Raw genomic sequence first — 16,535 nt, 5'->3', positions numbered from 1 at the left:
TTTTGACTTTAGGCAAAATTATCAAAGTTCTGTTCAATATCCTAATATATTTGGTAAACCTCATTTAACCGGGGAAATAAACTCTTGTAGGAATCATTGTGACGTAAGTATATTATGGACGTATAATACGTGAAGAGAGCATTCAGTCAATATCAATCTCTTATTTTTGAATGAGGTGCCGTTTAGCGGCTTTTGCATCTGAGCTTTTCATTTGTTTTCTGCAGTGTCTTGTAAGGTTCACCAACACATAGTCCTGTCCATCAAAAGCCATTTATCATAAATCGGAAAAAGATTTAAGGAATTTTGAGACTGTATTGATTCCATTTGCATAGAGATGAAAGTCGGCTGTCAGTTTTAGATTATTGCATGGGATAGTTGAGCATACATGAATATCTATCTTAATTAGATCAGTAAAAACACTCATGGGTAAATATGTTGCCAAATTTACAAACAGTTTAATAGCGTTAAATTCAAAGATACAGAACAAAAAAAATCAACAAATCAACAGAACAAAATTAAACTTGTGCAAGTATTACAGTCAAAGTGCATATAGAGCAACTGGTCGAGTATTAGTCTAGATCTTATTTACTATCCTTCCAAGTGAAGCAGAACATTTTACATTTACTTAAAGCAATATCTAAAAAAATCTATATCTGTATAATCTGAAAGCCTGCAGACAGGGAGTTTGCTGAAAAGAAATGTTAATAATCATTTTAAGTCAGCTCTCAAAAACATCTTTTCAATTTTTTTTTTAATTTAGCAAGCCTGTCAAATCTATAGAAAGATTGAGAATAAAATTGCACACCTTTTGTCCATCATGCTGGACACAACCTAGTTGTTAAAACGATAATCTGTTCCACCTTTCTATACATTTTCATTCACTATATAGTCCCTTAATTATTTATCTGAATAAAGACCCCAGAACATAAAATCTATGGACAAAACATTCATTAAGTCTTCTCCACTCAATATCCTCCATTCTTTTTCACTTTTCTTCAGTTCTCTCCTCCATCAATCTCAGTCTTTATACAAGTGGCTGGCTGTCAGAAGAGGTGGAGGGCAGAGACTCCACGCTGGATTTGTAGATGGGTTTCTTCTGGGAGCGGTCATCACTGGGGATGAGGGAAATACAAATGATTAAGATGGAAGAGTGAGTTTTGTATCAGGCAGGATAAGAAAATATGTGGGGTTAAGGGAGTGTTATTGTACATTTCCTAGGCTGTGCGTATAGCTCTGAGAGGGTGTACATAAAATAAGTGCGTAAAGTGTGCAAAAAATAAGCCACATGTCCTAGTCCTTTTAGGACGACTTGGAGTACTTACATGGGTCCCTTGCACTTATTTTGTTTGGCTCGGCGGCAGAGGTATGTTATCATGGAGATCGCAATCACCAGAATGACCAATCCTACAGCGCATATGAGATAAACTTGACCGGTGGTGGACTCATACCATGCTGCATCCTCTGTAAAACACAAACGGGGAGATTTTTTGCCTTTTAATTTAACTTCACTCTCATTTAAAAGTTAAGTTGCAAAAAGAAGTTATCTAAAAACCTGATGAACCATCAAAATCCAATAAACACTTGAAAATCAGTAGTTCAGCCTTAGGCAGGTAAGCTAATTGTCGGTAATTTGCTTAATTTTCAGGATCACTTCATTGCTTTCTTGGGGAAATATGCAAAACGTTCAAATGCTAATAGAAAAGCAGTATTGCTGTATAACAGTAAACAAACAGACTGAAAGAGGGTTTTTGGAGGTCTTATAGAAAAAATTTATATATACAATTACTTAAGTATTAAAACATCTAGACAACTTTTCTGTTTATTGCATTTTCTTCTTAATCATTCGCCTAATGTGCCTGCTGGTCTATATCCCCTTAGTCCATCATTCAACTAAAACTAACTCCATTATCACTTTTTCTTGGATTTTCTCACCTCATTTTCCTCACAAACAGGTCCTTCATTTTTACCCTACCCCTATGACCTCATCACCCCCACAGAAAACAAACGTCCTTTATTCTTTCTGATGTTACTGTAGTGTTGCATGTCAACCATTTTCTATTATTAATATTCATGACTGTAATGCAATAGTCTAATGGCAGCTCTTTTTGTCTTACACCGTGTCTACAATGTGGATGTCACGACAACGCTAGAGCGTCCTGTGATGATCAATGGAGCTGTCTAAGCGTGCGCCTGTCGTACAGACGGCTCAGCTGATTATAATGGAAGCGTTTTGGCTTTGTCGCCTCAGGTTGCTTGCGGCGCAGATGTATGTCTGTCGTTCTGTGACATTTACTTATAAGACATTACAATAAATGCACCGAAATCCATTTCTAAGAAAAAGCGTGGCACTGAGCTGATGCATTAGCACAGGGTGCTATGCTGCAGTTTGTGCCTGCGCTGAACAGAAATGCAAGAGTGAATGTGCTACAGTTTGAACTTTACGGTTTGTGAGGTAAATTTAATGAACAAATCAGTACTCTCGTGCGACAATTAATAAATGGAGTTTTTATGGTTGACCAACAGCATCACACTGTGGCCATCTTCTGTCGGCTCTAACCTGGCAGCACAGTGATGCTGATTGTGCGTTTCTTCATAAGGGATTCCACAGTGGGGGACTGAGCGGTACAGGTGTATCTGCCTCCATCCTCACTCGTCACTTTCTCCAGCTTCAGCTTAGTGGCAGACCTAACCCAGACCTCTCCCTTGATAGAAAAAGACACAGACAGAGAAGTTGCAGAGTACAGCAAACCAAAGCTGGAAATGAAAGAAAGGTATTTAACTAAGAATGCTTATGTAGAAATACTTCATAATTCTTAGTAAAGGAACTGTGCATAAAGGGGAAACAAAAAAATATTAAAAGTGATCTAATATGTTATGGGGAATAACCATGTCAAATGTTAGCCACAAAAATGAATCCTGCATTTCAGCATCGAATCTAAATAGTGGGAATGATAAAAATAAAATAACAACTGCAAAAACATTCAAGTAAAATGTGACAGAAAGCCCTGTGGTATAAAATGTGTGTTAGCTTTTAAAGTGTATACAATACAGGGAAACAAATGTGTGTCTGTGCAAAAACTGGTCAGAGGCGCCATAACCGCACAAATGCTTTTGGCTCCGGATGGGTTTTAGCAGCCTGCCAACAAAGTCCATTTCAATTTCAACTAAAGTGAATTAACGGGATTCTCAGTATAGTTCTGGCTTAAACACCATTGTTTAACCTTATCCACTGGCTCCCAGCACCTTCCTGTTTCCTCTGTTAGAGAGCAGACACGTAGCCAATAAACATGTCGATGATATAGTACCAATATAATACTATACTGGTTTACTATAAGAATCAGCACCTATCAGTGTTACTTTGAGAAAGTGCATATTTGAACTAAATGAAAATATGACTATGGATCATATTTATGTATTACTCCAAACAACACTAAAGCTGAAAGTAGCTGTCAGAAAATAATACTATATGGTTATATAATGTACAGCACAGACTGGATTGAGTCATTCTGAAAGTACCATAAGCTGGAGTTTAACAGTGTACTACAGCAAGTCATCCCATGCGATTATGGTCACCTGCCCACCCACACTATGACATTTAAAGGGACTCTTAAGGCCTGAGAAAAAGGAACTTGCATGGTGCTTCCTATAGAGGGTTTTGTGTGAAATACTTGTGAGCAACATTTACATGTATTGTATTACAAGCCTGTTACATGTTGTTACAAGCCTGTATAAATTTCTTTGTTCTGATGAACACACAAAGGAAGATATTTTGAGAAACGTGGAACCCATTCACACTCATAGGAAAAACGAATATGGAAGTAAATTGGGTCCACAAATGTTTGGTTACAAATATTTCTCAAAATATCTTCCTTTGTGTTCATCAGAACAAAGAAATGTATACAGGTTTGTAACAACATAAGGGTGAGTAAATGATGACATAATTTTCAATTTTGGGTGAACTATCCCTTAAAAGGATAACTCCAAAAATCGTGATAAATGTACTTAGCCTCATGTCATCCGAAATGTTGATGTCTTCCTTTGTTCAGTCAAGAAGAAATTACGTTTTTTGAGGAAAACATTTCAGGATTTTTCTCAATTTAATAGACTTCAACACATCTTCAAAGGACTCTAAACGATCCCAAATGAGGCATAAGAGTCTTATCTAACAAAGAGATTGTCATTTTCGGCAAGAAAAAAAAGAACTTTTAAACCACAACTTCTCGTCTTGCACTGCATGTGAAACGCACATTTGCGGACCATTTTAAACAATAAACGAACATAAGGACATTAATTAATATCATTCCACATACAATAACGTCAGAACGGTCCTCTTCTCCAGACTTGTAAACACTGGGGCGGTAGTTTCGCATACGTCATGCTTCACCTTTGACTTCATAATGCATTATGTGAGGTCACGCTGGTGCGTCACACGGATAGTGCAAAGCAAGAAGTTGTGGTTTAAAAATACAAATTTTGTAGTTTTCTTGCCGAAAAAGACAATATTTTCACAAGATAATACCCTTATTCCTTGTTTGTGTTGAAACTGCAATTTTAAATTGCATTTAATCTGTAAAGGGTCCAATAAAGTCTATTAAATTGAGAAAGATCTTGGAATGTTCTCGACTGAAAAAAGAAAGCCATCAACATTTTATAAGACATGGGGGTGAGTAAATTATTGGGGTTTTTTTTAAGAAAGTGAAGTAATCCTTTAATTTATTGGTTACAACAACTCACAATGTGGCTTAGCCCTGCTGTCTATTCTGACCAAACCTCTCAAAAGATCCAGGATTTATCCCCACATAAACCAGTGCGCAAGCAAGTTCCCTTTTCTAACTAAATACAATTTCCTCAATCCTTTTCTCAGAATTGAAAGAACACTTTCACTTTCACCCACAAGCAAGTGGGAATTTCAAAGCTGCCTGCCTATCTCCCTCTATAATTTAAAAGCCCATTACAACAGTTATATTTCAGACCGAACACTGATAGGATCAGGATATGGTGTGATACAAAAATAAAATATCTCCAGTCAAAACGCGAAAGGATAACAGAAAGCAAATGAAGTATTGGATATGTCACCTCTTTGGTCCAGTAGTAATCCGGTTTCTCAGAAGCAGAAGTAGAACATTCCAGTTCCACATCATCTCCTAATCGAACTTTTAGCTCCTGCACCGCACTGTAATAGCGGGTAAGGTAGCCTAAACCAGCCCGGTGAACTGATACCTCACGCATATCTAAACAAAGATAGAGGGTGGATAGATACATAGGATTAGTCAAAACAGCTCTGTTCTTGTAAATGTTTACATGAAAATAACAAAGGGGCAGTAGCATTCACATAATGAAATATTACTTTGCACATGTGCTTAAATATGTTGTTGGAGACAGTGATGGATCATTATTAAGGAATATTATATATAATCTTGTTTTCATCTGTTGTGTGTATTACAAGCCCATCTGTTTTTCCCAGCAAGTAACCAACCCATCTCTGGGCACAGCAAAGCCAACAATCAATATCAATACTGATGTAGTTATCTTAAAAATAAAGAGTTTATTTCCCTTCTAATCTTTAGGTTCAAAACCGAAAACCTGCTTTGTGACAAAATGCCATTGCCAACTTGACTCACACAAAACGATTTGTAAATTGAGGCATTAAGCGTCTAGACCATCTAGACATACACAAATCGATTGGTGTTCGTAACAGTCAATGGGGATTTGCATCACTGGCCAATTACATAAGAGTCTTGAACAGTTTCCTAATGATTCAAACAGCTCATGATGTGAGCTCTTGGCAGAGGTCTGACTCTCACTCACAGTGGACGGGGATAGTGAAGGATTCGGAGGAATTATCTGGTGCAGAAGAGTTCTCAGACACGCAGCGGTATGGACCATCAGACCAGGACTGGATGTTGGGAATTTGGACAAATAGCTTGCCCTCCTCTCTTCTCACACTCACATCATACAGAAAACACCTGCGATATAAGTACACGTCTTCTGATTCGAGACGAAACCACGTCCTCATGTACTGTTGTGAAGAGATAGAACAAAACAAAAAGGTCATATTCACAGAAAATAAGCATAGTTAAGCAACAATAACATCATGAGACCAGTTGGTGTCTTGTAACAAAACATCACATTTGACTTTTCAATCAGTTTTAATCAATGTGTCATTTTGGGACATTTTTTTGGCACAAGAGGTAGAAAAATGGCATGAGGTTAAATAAATAAGAGAAGGTGAACTCTTCCTTTAACTCACAGACAGACCGCATGAAATATAATAATGCGGTATAGCCATTGATTGCTGAATTTGATTAAATATGTTAGGAACTATGCATTGGCACTGGGGAACTTCTGACAGCAGGTAATATAAGTTTGCAAAACAAAACATCTGTCTTTGCGATTGGTTCTATAGAAATCTTTTTAGTCTTGGCACAAATGCATAAATCCCTGGAAAAAGGTGACAAACAGACAACGTGTCGACAGAAGCAGCAGATGCTGTGAATCCTCGAAAGGCTCCTTGGTGCCAGATACTAATTAAACTCAGAATAACAGCTCTCAGATGCCTGGAAAAACACATACTGCACTCTGCTTTGTAAACACAAGTTTCAGCCCTGATCTCCAGACAAATACATTCAAATCATAATTATCTTTCTTTGTTATTGTTTTTGTCTTGACTAAATAAGTTTGGCTATAAAATTATGAGGGAAGAAAGTGATTTTCTATCAAATATCTAAGATTAAAGATCTGTTTAGGGTCATTTAAGATCTCTGTTTTTAGTAATCAGATATGGAGCGTAACAGAGCGGAAACAGACAACACAACTAACCTGAATTTCTAGAAAAAAATTAGGCTTGTTCATTTCAAGCTACAGTACTGTTTAATTTAAATAAACATACAACCGCATTGTACAACGGGCAAATTTAGTTGTCTTTTGTAAATGATCTTACCTTAGAGAGCCGCTCAAAGTGCACTGAGCTCATATTGAGCTTAGATTCTGTGTCCACACACTCCAGCGTCACATCCTCTCCTTCCAAAACCGGCTCTAATGGGCCTTTAACCACCAGAGAGCCTAAGGAACATATATAAACAAAATAGTATTGAATTAGAATGTGCATAATGCTGTTTTATGATCTTTGTGTACAGTTGCAGTTTGGGAATTGCTCTAGATGAGAAAATGCAAATGAAAAATGGAATACTGGGTTAAATTTGCCTATGAACTAGAGATGTAACGATAACCGGTTATGGCATAGCCTACTGTGTTAAATTTGCCTCTGAACCAGAGGTGTAACGTTGAATCTTGATAAAAATGTCCTGTACAGTTGTGCTGACACATATGTACTTAATATTTCTTTAGACAGAGCAATCTTTTCTTTTCATTTTCCATTAAATCAGTGGTTCTCAAATGGCATTTTGAGCATGCAGCCATCCACGTGTACAGTGCATCCATTCGTCCCCCCCCCCCAAAGAAAATAAAACATTCTAAAACTTAAAATTTCACTTAATTTAAACAAGACACATTAAATTATACAATGTAGTGCTGTTGGTTAAAATCCTTATTTTTCAAGGTTAAATTACACAGAATTTATGATAAATTCATATATTTTATAAAACTGGGGGCACCATGGCACAATCTCGCAGACCCCAGTTTAGGAACCATTGCATTAAATGATGTGATCTGATGAGTTTAAAGCTTCTTTCTACTATGTTTGTTTCTTCCGCGATTGCTGTGACAACAGGTCGTGTCATGCAGCTTAGTCCTGGGTCATAAGGTACACCCGATTTCTCACAACATACGCAGACAAATGACTTGCTGATTTGTCCTGTGTTTGCATGAAAATCTGATTTACTCACTTGTTTTTAATCTGATCCAGATAAACATTTTGCAACTACAAATGTGCAATGATTAATGTTAATGGTTTTTTACATAATATAATACGATTAATATAGATACCGTGGTGATTTTGGTCACTATAACAGATGATATATATGCCTTTCATACAGTTTCATCTCTGAACACAGAAAATAACCCTGAATGTCATAACTCTGGTTTTCTGTCATTTCCTTAAAATGTTGTCTAACTGGTAGGGTATGTGTTAAATATTTGTTTTTATTTTTCTGAAGATTACCTGAAAGAATCTGTGTTATGATAACTATGTAAGCTTAATATGCTAAGGCTTCCTAGGGGATTTTCACAGATAGGCCTACTGTAATTATAACAAATAACAAACAGCAACACTTTCATTTTTATTTTCACCTACCTGTATTTCCAAACATGTCTACTGTCTTACACCTGAGGTAAGGAATTGTTAATTTGGATAGGCTTCAGCTATTTATCTATTTTTAAGCTACATTTTATGAAGGAAATGTATTCAAACTTTATGTTAGACAGCCAGCAAGAAAAAAAAGACGACGAATTGGGGGGGTTACAATAAAAACTGTGCAAGTAAAAATAACGGTGTAGAATAATTATTTTCTGAAATTGCAAAATTATATAGCTATCTTCTTACCAGTGTATTTTGTGTATGGCTATAGATAATAACAGGCTGCATAAAAAGGGTTTAAGTATATAACGTTAGTGATAGAATAAAAGAGTAAAAGGTCCACGACGATATAAACCAAGACAAAAATATATTTACCAATAGAGCTGTGGAGACTGGTGAAAGCGAGCAATACAAGGAAAATGTAGCCTCTCATTTTGATGTGCGCGTGACTCTCTTAGCACTCTTGATTTCTGCGCTTCGCAACAAACTTCTGATGAAATGAACGCTTGTAAACACAATTTATCCACGCGGAAGAAGGCGGGGTTTGACATTCAATTTGGGTACGGAGAATACTTGTATTATTTTGGTTACAAAATACACTGATAAACCAGCCCTATTACACAAGGTGCAACAAAAGTCTATACTTATTGTAAGGTAGCTGATTGTTGTATCAATAACCAAAATACATAGACAAAGATTCATACGACATAACTGTTAGTTTCGAAGCGGATATCAACCCCTTATGCAAATCGGTTCCAAGCGTCACCTGTCTCCAGCATAATCTGCACGCATAGGGTGTGAGGACATTTCAAAAGATAGTTCTGCTTTTTTATTTGCTTGTCAAAGGTTATGACGCACCTCCCAAACAATAACAATGACAATGCTTATGACCTATGTGGTTGTCAATTTGAAAATTAAATATACAGTACTAGGCTATATGGAAATATTCATCTTAAAAAAATAATATTAATTGTATTATTATATAATTGCATTATTATATTTTATATACTATATCTGCCTGTGAAAACCCAGCTAAAGTATTTTTTTCTGATTTACTATTTTTTATATAAACTCATTTTTAATGTAATATGTAATTTGTATACATCATATAAAGATAATTATGTGAAAATCAATATATATATATATATATATATATATATATATATATATATATATATATATATATATATATATATATATATATATATATATATATATATATATATATATAACTGATACAACCATTTTAAAGATATAAATGATTGTCAAATCAGTGAATGAAATTAAACTTTGATGCTCCTAATCTCATAATTAGATTATGAGACTTTAGCCTGGATTTAGACATGGTCACATATTAGGTATATAAAGTATTATTGCATTCAATAATTTGCATTCAAAAATACCCTATAGAAACAGATCGTCTAGGGCTTAAATAAAAATCCCCACTTGTTTCACATGAAACGCTATGGCTGACTTCACTGAAGCGCAACATGCTGCTGTGGGCTTGTTTGTTGTTGCGACTCAGTGTAAAATTAGATGCTGAGCGTATATTTTACATTTCTTTCATCCACAGAAAATCAGAACAGATCCAGGTCAAGGCTACGGAATTAGATGAATAAATACATTAATGTTGTAATGAATAGGCCTACTTATAATTTACTGTACAGGCTCGTACAGTATCTACTGGCCTGCCTAAATCCCAGTGGAAAATCCCTAAGACAGAGTTCATTGACCTTATACAATACTGTCAGATATCAGCACTGGTGACTTTTTAAGGAAGTTTAAACACAAACTACAGTTTTAATAATAACCTGTATAAATACTTACACAAAGCCAAATTTACTTTGGTCTCTCACATTTTGTTATCTATTCTAATATCTGCATAAGCCAAGTCAGGTTACATTAAATCTGTATCCGTCTTTACCTGACTACTTGGGTACTTAAATTAAAACTTAATATAACTCAATAGGCCATAATATGTAAAAAAAATATATATATATATTTTCAGGCCATAGTCTGGGTTTGCAGTTTGCAACATTCATAACATCTAGTTATTCATTAACTTTCAAAGAATAATTTAAATGCTGTTATACTTCCTTCTAGCAGACATGTTACAAAACTATGGGTGATTTAGTAAGGGTTAACAAATGGTTATGAAAGGTGAAGCAGTTTACAAATTAACCAGCAATGCATTTAAGATGTTTTATTACCATACTGTATATTCAAAACATCATATATATAAAAATGACATGTAAATGTATGATCGACAGCTTTATTCCCCTACAAACAGGTGAAACACAATGACAACTGTAACACTGTAACGTTCATTTCTGTAGCAAGCTTATTTTTCGAAATAATAATAATAATAAAAGTAAATCTACATCATGTCATAAATGCAACATCACTGATCAATGTTGACACTGACAGATGTAGCAAAAGAAATGCGATGCTCTTTGCTGAGAGGCTGTACAGGTGTAAAACTTGAGGATGGTCAGCATTTCAACAATTTTGAAATAGACCATGTTTTTTTCTTATAGCTTTCCTAAACATTAACTACCATATCATACAGATTTACTTGAAAACTGAAATGTAGTTTCGTATACATAGTTTCTGCAAACAGCCCATTACACGTCCTATGGGAGGCGTCTCCAACCCTCCTCCTGGTGAGCTATGGCCCTGCAGACTTCAGTTTCAACCCAGCTTCAACACACCTGTCTATAATTATCAAGCAACCCTACACATTGATTAGCTGCTTCAGCTGTATTTATTTGGGCTTGGAGCTAAAATCTGCAGGATGGTATCTTACCAGGAGCAGGGTTGAAAACACCTGTCCAACGGTGTCACAGTATCGGTGCTATTATCAGGTAAAATCAACGTTTCGTTTCAAACCCACATTGCAAAAATGTTAGCATTGAAAAAGCAAAAATAACAAAACCATTTAAATAATTTCAACCAAATGATTGTTAGCAATACTTTTGATCTATGGCTTTTAAAGCCAGAATCTAAAGATGTTTCTTAGTTTGAATTTGCTTTGCAAGATCCCCATCAGGAAAGGCACTATTACTTCAAAAAACACACATTAGATACAAAGAGAACTTTTTCATAATAATTAAGTTCATCAAAATAATATTAAAGTTTCTTTGATCACTAAAAAGAAATCACTACTTATAAATACCTGCACTTACATTAAGTATGTAAAAAAATCTGTGTGTTTAAACTTGTCATTCATTGTCAAATTCAAAATTAAAAACAAAGCAAAAAATAGCCCACTAATGTTTTTTTCATAATAATATGGACTAAAAACTTTTGTAGCCGAAGTAACTGATTTAAAACTTAAGGTGCAATTCACAATATGTCACCAATGTAGGTTGTTGAGGCACAAGTCACAGGCAAAATAAAATTACATGACCAAATAATAAAAGTCTCTGTAAATAGATTCATAACAGCTCTTGAACCTATGTCAGACATGGCAGCAGGTCAATAATAATTATAAAGAGCATCAGTTCATGTCATGATAAAACCACTGGATTAGTAAGTATTACCTTTACGATAAAGCTATATCTTTTTTGGAGATTGACACTATGTTTACACTGCAATGATGTAGTAAAAAACTGAAATTTTTTATGTACACACAATGCTGTCAAAACGATTGTCAAAAGTTCGTTTTCAGGACCCCAAAAACAGTTCTCGTGTAAAAAAAAAAACAGTCAAACCACATAAAAAAATTCTTGTTTACGGTGGAAATCGTTGTCTCGTTAACAGCCCCTGACTTTCTCTAGGTGTTTCTCAATGTCAAGGAAGGATCCTCGGAAGCCAGAATTTCGAGGATGCTACTTCATCGACATCCGTCGAAGGACTGTTCCAATGTTAAGGATCCTCAGAATTGCAACTAAGGACTGAGTCCTTCGTTCTAGAAATATCCCATACACATGGAAATAATGTTTATATAGTGTAGCCTTTGCGCTCTGAAATCACCCACAATCCTATGTGCGCACACTGAAAGCACACTTTTTCACTGACATAATGACACAATGACATGCACTCGCTAGCCTGTTTCATTCCGTGTTCTCGGATGCTAAAGAGGAGCCTTGCATAGCGTCTCAAGGAAGTGACTTGTATGGACCAGTCCTGCCAAGGAAGTATCCTTGACATTGAGAAACACCTACTGTATGGATTAAATAGCTAAACACTCATTAAATGACTTCTAACGTGTTCCACAGACTAAAATAAATTATACAAGTTCAGTAAATAGTGACAGAAATAAAAATTTTGAGAAAACTATTTAATATATGTGGCTAAGTGCATATTCAAGATCCAGCAGTGTTTTACTGACTGCTGCTTCAGTCTTCTGTCGTTTGCCTAATCTTTATTGTTATCTGTACATCTGTCCTCCCTTTCTCTCTCTTCTGCAGAGTAGTGTTCCAATGTCTGGTGTCTGTTTCTAGTGGGAGCATCTGGAAAGCGCTGGCCACAGTCCTCACAGGCATATGGAAGAGCTCTTTTTTCACTCTCCCCACTTATCTGTTTTTTGCTGGATGGACTCCTCCCATCCAGTTGCTGGAGATTGAGCAGGTTGACAGGCTCTTGACCAGAAGTTTGAATTCTCTGAAGGTTCTCAGATGCAGGGGATGATGCCGTGGCAGCCAGGCTGGGCCTGCCTACCGAATTTGGCTCCGTCACAATCCCATGAACTGTACGATGATGAAAACGAATGCCGGACCGATTGGAAAAGCTCTTCCCGCAGAGGCTGCATATGAACGGCCTCTCACCGGTGTGGATCCGAGTGTGAATCTTTAACGCCCCAGACTGTGTAAAGCTCTTACCACACTGGACACATTGGTAGGGTTTCTCCCCTGTATGTGTGCGCTGATGGGCCCTCACCCCAGCCAGGTGAGGGAAACCCCTTCCGCAATAAGAACAGGTATATGGTCTCTCTCCGGTGTGTATTCTGCGGTGAATCTTTAGTGCCCCCGATTGGCTAAAGCTCTTCCCACAGTCCACACAGCTGTAGGGCCGAGCTCCACTGTGCACGTTGAGGTGGATTCGCAAATTGCTGTGAGAATTAAACGCTCGACCGCACTCGGCACACATGAAGCCGCCCGTTTTGGACGCGTGTTCGGCGCGTTGATGCTGCAGAAGTTGAGAAGGCCGAGGAAAAGAGGCGCTGCAGTGCATGCATGGCAGATGCTGCAGACCGTCCTGCTGCACGTGGCCTTGCTGGTGGCGCAAAAGTTGGGCGCAGGTGGGAAACGTGCGCTCGCAGGACAGGCATGGGAAGGAGGAGAGTGACTGGGCAGCATGGTGCAGTTGTGAACACGGCATGCAAGAAGTAAGAGGACAATGATGGCCGTGCTGGTGATGATGATAATGCCCAGCATGCACCCCGGCGTCCTTTTGGTGCCGCAAAAGTTGAGAACAAGTTTGAAACCCACGATGACCGCACAGACAGGGAAATGCTTGAACATTTGGGGTCTCATGGTTTGACTGTGGGATCGGGCTGTGGGTGCTAGTGCTTTTGTCCTGATGTTGTGGACGACCAGGCTCAGAGTTAGATGAGCTGGTGGCCTCACTGGTGCCCTCTTCTAAAGACAGACCCAAACCTAGACACAAGCCCAGGCCAACAGATGCAGAATTGGGCTCTTTGACCTGCTGTGATGAGCTGGACGGGGGTGGTGAGGGTGGTTGGATCTGTGAGGCAAGACTGCTTCGAGGTTTCAGAGACTGGAGTAAGGAAGAACAGAGGGATGAGGAAAGTGGGCATCCGGGGCATGTGCAGGTATGATGCTGAACTACAAAAGAGGGAGAGGAAAGGTGAAAAGTCAATATAAATAAACTAAACTCCAGATAAAGAGACACTCCACTTTTTTTTTAAAATATGTTCATTTTCCAGCTTCCCTAGAGTTAAACATTTGATTTTTACAGCTTTGGAATCCATTCAGATGATCTCCGGGTCTGGCGGTACCACTTTTAGCATAGCTTAGCACAATCCATTGAATCTGATTAGACCATTAGCATTGCGCTCAAAAATAACCAAAGAGTTTCGATATTTTTCCTATTTAAAACTTGACTCTTCCGTATTTAAATTGTGTACTAAGACCGACGGACAATTGGCTAGGTATATCCATAAGTGATATAGGAACCATACTCTCATTCTGGCTAAATAATCAAGGACTTTGCTGCTGTACCATGGCTGCAGGAGGCGCAATGATATTACGCAGTGCCCAAAAATAGTCCCCTGCTATTGAAAGTTACCAAGGGGACTACTTTCAGGCGCTGCATACCTTGGAGATCAGCTGAATAGATTCCAAAAAAATAGCAATTTTTGAGGGCAATGCTAATGGTCTAATCAGATTCAATGGATTATGCCAAGCTATGCTAAAAGTGGTACCGCTAGACCAGGAGATCGTCTGAATGGATTCCCAAACCGTAAAAATCAAATGTTTAACTCTAGGGAAGCTGGAAAATGAGCATACTTTCCAAAAAAGTGGAGTGTCCCTTTAATTTTGCACAAATATTATGGTGCAATACACCAAACAGATTATTATCATTTTCTTTTACTCACCAAGGCTTTCATGTTCTCTAGGCTGCTTTTCCCTTTCCTCAGAATGCAGAGCAAACCCTACTGTGTTTTTCACCTGTTTCTGCCTAGAAGGGTTAGATTGTGAAAGATTAGAGACTTTGGGTCTGGCCATGTCCCAGGCAGAGCTCAACGGTTCATCAATACGCTGCTCTCTCAGTGGACCAGAGACTGAAGCGCTTGCTGTCATAAGGTCACCAATGAAATTATGCACCTCCAGCCAAGAGCACGGACCAGGCTGCAAACAATATTACAACAAAAATCCTGTTTACTTTGAAGAAAACACTGAATATTGTATTGAAGTAAGAACGTTATATGATGAAAATAATAATAATAATACATTGTTATGATGCATCATGTGAAACGGAAACGCTTGGATTCGCTTAAATGATGTAGTACAAGCGTCCCAAAGTGTACGATATCAAGCGACACATCATACTAGATATCAAAACATTATTCTTATCCACCCATAGCGACGTATTGTATACACGTAAGCCAAATAAATGTTTGCGTTGTGTTTTTCTGATTCCGATATATATAGATATGGTATGCGTTACACCCCCTTTATGACTACTTCCTAGTGTTATTTTTGCATGTACTTACTGCGAGTCTGTCTTTGTCCATTTGTGGAGTGATAAAAAAATCGGTTATGAACAATATCGGATTGGCTTTTCAAGTCATGCGGTGGACAGCAACATGCGGATTGTATTTTTACTTTACTGCCCCACTTTATGGTATACTGCTACTGCTGCACACATCGACATTTCATTCAGCAGTTTATTATTTCCGGGATATAGAGCATGTGACTAGTTCCTTTCAGTCGGTGTGTTCGACTTCTGGCGGCGCTGCGCAGACTGACATCAAGTACCGCGAGAGCGATTCGAAAACACAGCTATCGCGGTACTTTGATGTCGTACACAGGTCGCTCTGCGCAGCGTCTGTTTGCGGAGGGTGAATTCAGCTAAACAGGACGCTTTTTGGTTAATCATCCTAAAAACCATCAAACTAAACGGGTACAACATAAAAAATATTTATTTTTGTCAGGTCTACTGTATCTCTTTGTATCACTCAGGGTTGCAAAAAATCATTTGTAAAGTGCTTAGAATCAATATCGTTTCTTGAAACTGTTATTTTTAGTCTATGTTTATTTTAGTTTGTTCCCTTCATTGAGGTTACAGTTTCATTTTTATTTGTTGTTGGCTACTGGACTGTGTTCTTCAATGTTGAGGCATATGTCTATAATATATTTGAACACTAGATGGAGCAATATTCAACGAAGACAGAAGCTGCTTGCTCCTCAGATGTGGCTTAAAGGGATACAGCTACCGCTGTTGTCATCCTACCCCCAAACCTAACTCTAAACCAATCTCGCGAGATCTGAACCTTGCTCCATCCACTCCTCCTCAGTTGCCATGTTTGGAATGGAAGTTTATGCTATATTTTGGCTACTATTTTCTTTCAGTGTTTCTGCAACCTTCAAGTTCTCCTACTCATTTTTATCAGCAGGTAGAGGATATATGGGTGTAGGAGGCAAGAACATTAGAGGATGTGGGGGTTGTGGAGAGATGGAGAGGAAATGGACATAGTGGTTAATTTCTCTGAGGCAGATTAACAGATCAAAGATGATCTGGTGGGTAGAAAAGTACAGGTGTTGGTCTGAAAAATGAGGCAGGTTGTTGATAGGTGAAAAGGGAAGACCTAACA

General features: G+C 37.7%; 2 protein-coding genes across 3 annotated transcripts; both read right to left on the bottom strand.

Annotated features, from left to right (window-relative positions):
• Positions 1-435: 435 nt before the first annotated feature.
• On the bottom strand, positions 436-8,788 carry LOC135727704 (vascular endothelial growth factor receptor 3). The gene is made up of 7 exons (XM_065245685.2): positions 8,630-8,788; positions 6,941-7,062; positions 5,809-6,019; positions 5,077-5,231; positions 2,558-2,702; positions 1,323-1,461; positions 436-1,112 (listed from the first exon to the last, which is right to left on the bottom strand). Exons 1-7 carry the CDS (start codon positions 8,685-8,687, stop codon positions 1,025-1,027), a joined length of 918 nt encoding a protein of 305 aa, XP_065101757.1. The 5' UTR covers positions 8,688-8,788; the 3' UTR covers positions 436-1,024.
• Positions 8,789-10,448: 1,660 nt separating this feature from the next.
• Positions 10,449-16,102, bottom strand: LOC135727703 (uncharacterized). 2 transcript variants are annotated; one of them, XM_065245683.2, is made up of 3 exons: positions 15,435-16,102; positions 14,817-15,069; positions 10,449-14,043 (listed from the first exon to the last, which is right to left on the bottom strand). In XM_065245683.2, exons 1-3 carry the CDS (start codon positions 15,453-15,455, stop codon positions 12,614-12,616), a joined length of 1,704 nt encoding a protein of 567 aa, XP_065101755.2. In that variant the 5' UTR covers positions 15,456-16,102; the 3' UTR covers positions 10,449-12,613. The 2 variants fall into 2 exon arrangements, with proteins under 2 accessions (XP_065101755.2, XP_065101756.2); XM_065245684.2 differs by lacking the exon at positions 15,435-16,102 and adding an exon at positions 15,172-15,368.
• Between the last annotated feature and the right edge of the window lie 433 nt (positions 16,103-16,535).

This window comes from Paramisgurnus dabryanus, chromosome 13, assembly GCF_030506205.2.
Source record: "Paramisgurnus dabryanus chromosome 13, PD_genome_1.1, whole genome shotgun sequence".
In the NCBI taxonomy this organism is placed as follows: Eukaryota; Metazoa; Chordata; class Actinopteri; order Cypriniformes; family Cobitidae; genus Paramisgurnus; species Paramisgurnus dabryanus.
Note: the sequence above shows the minus strand (reverse complement) of the source record. Positions and strands in the feature narration are given on the sequence as shown.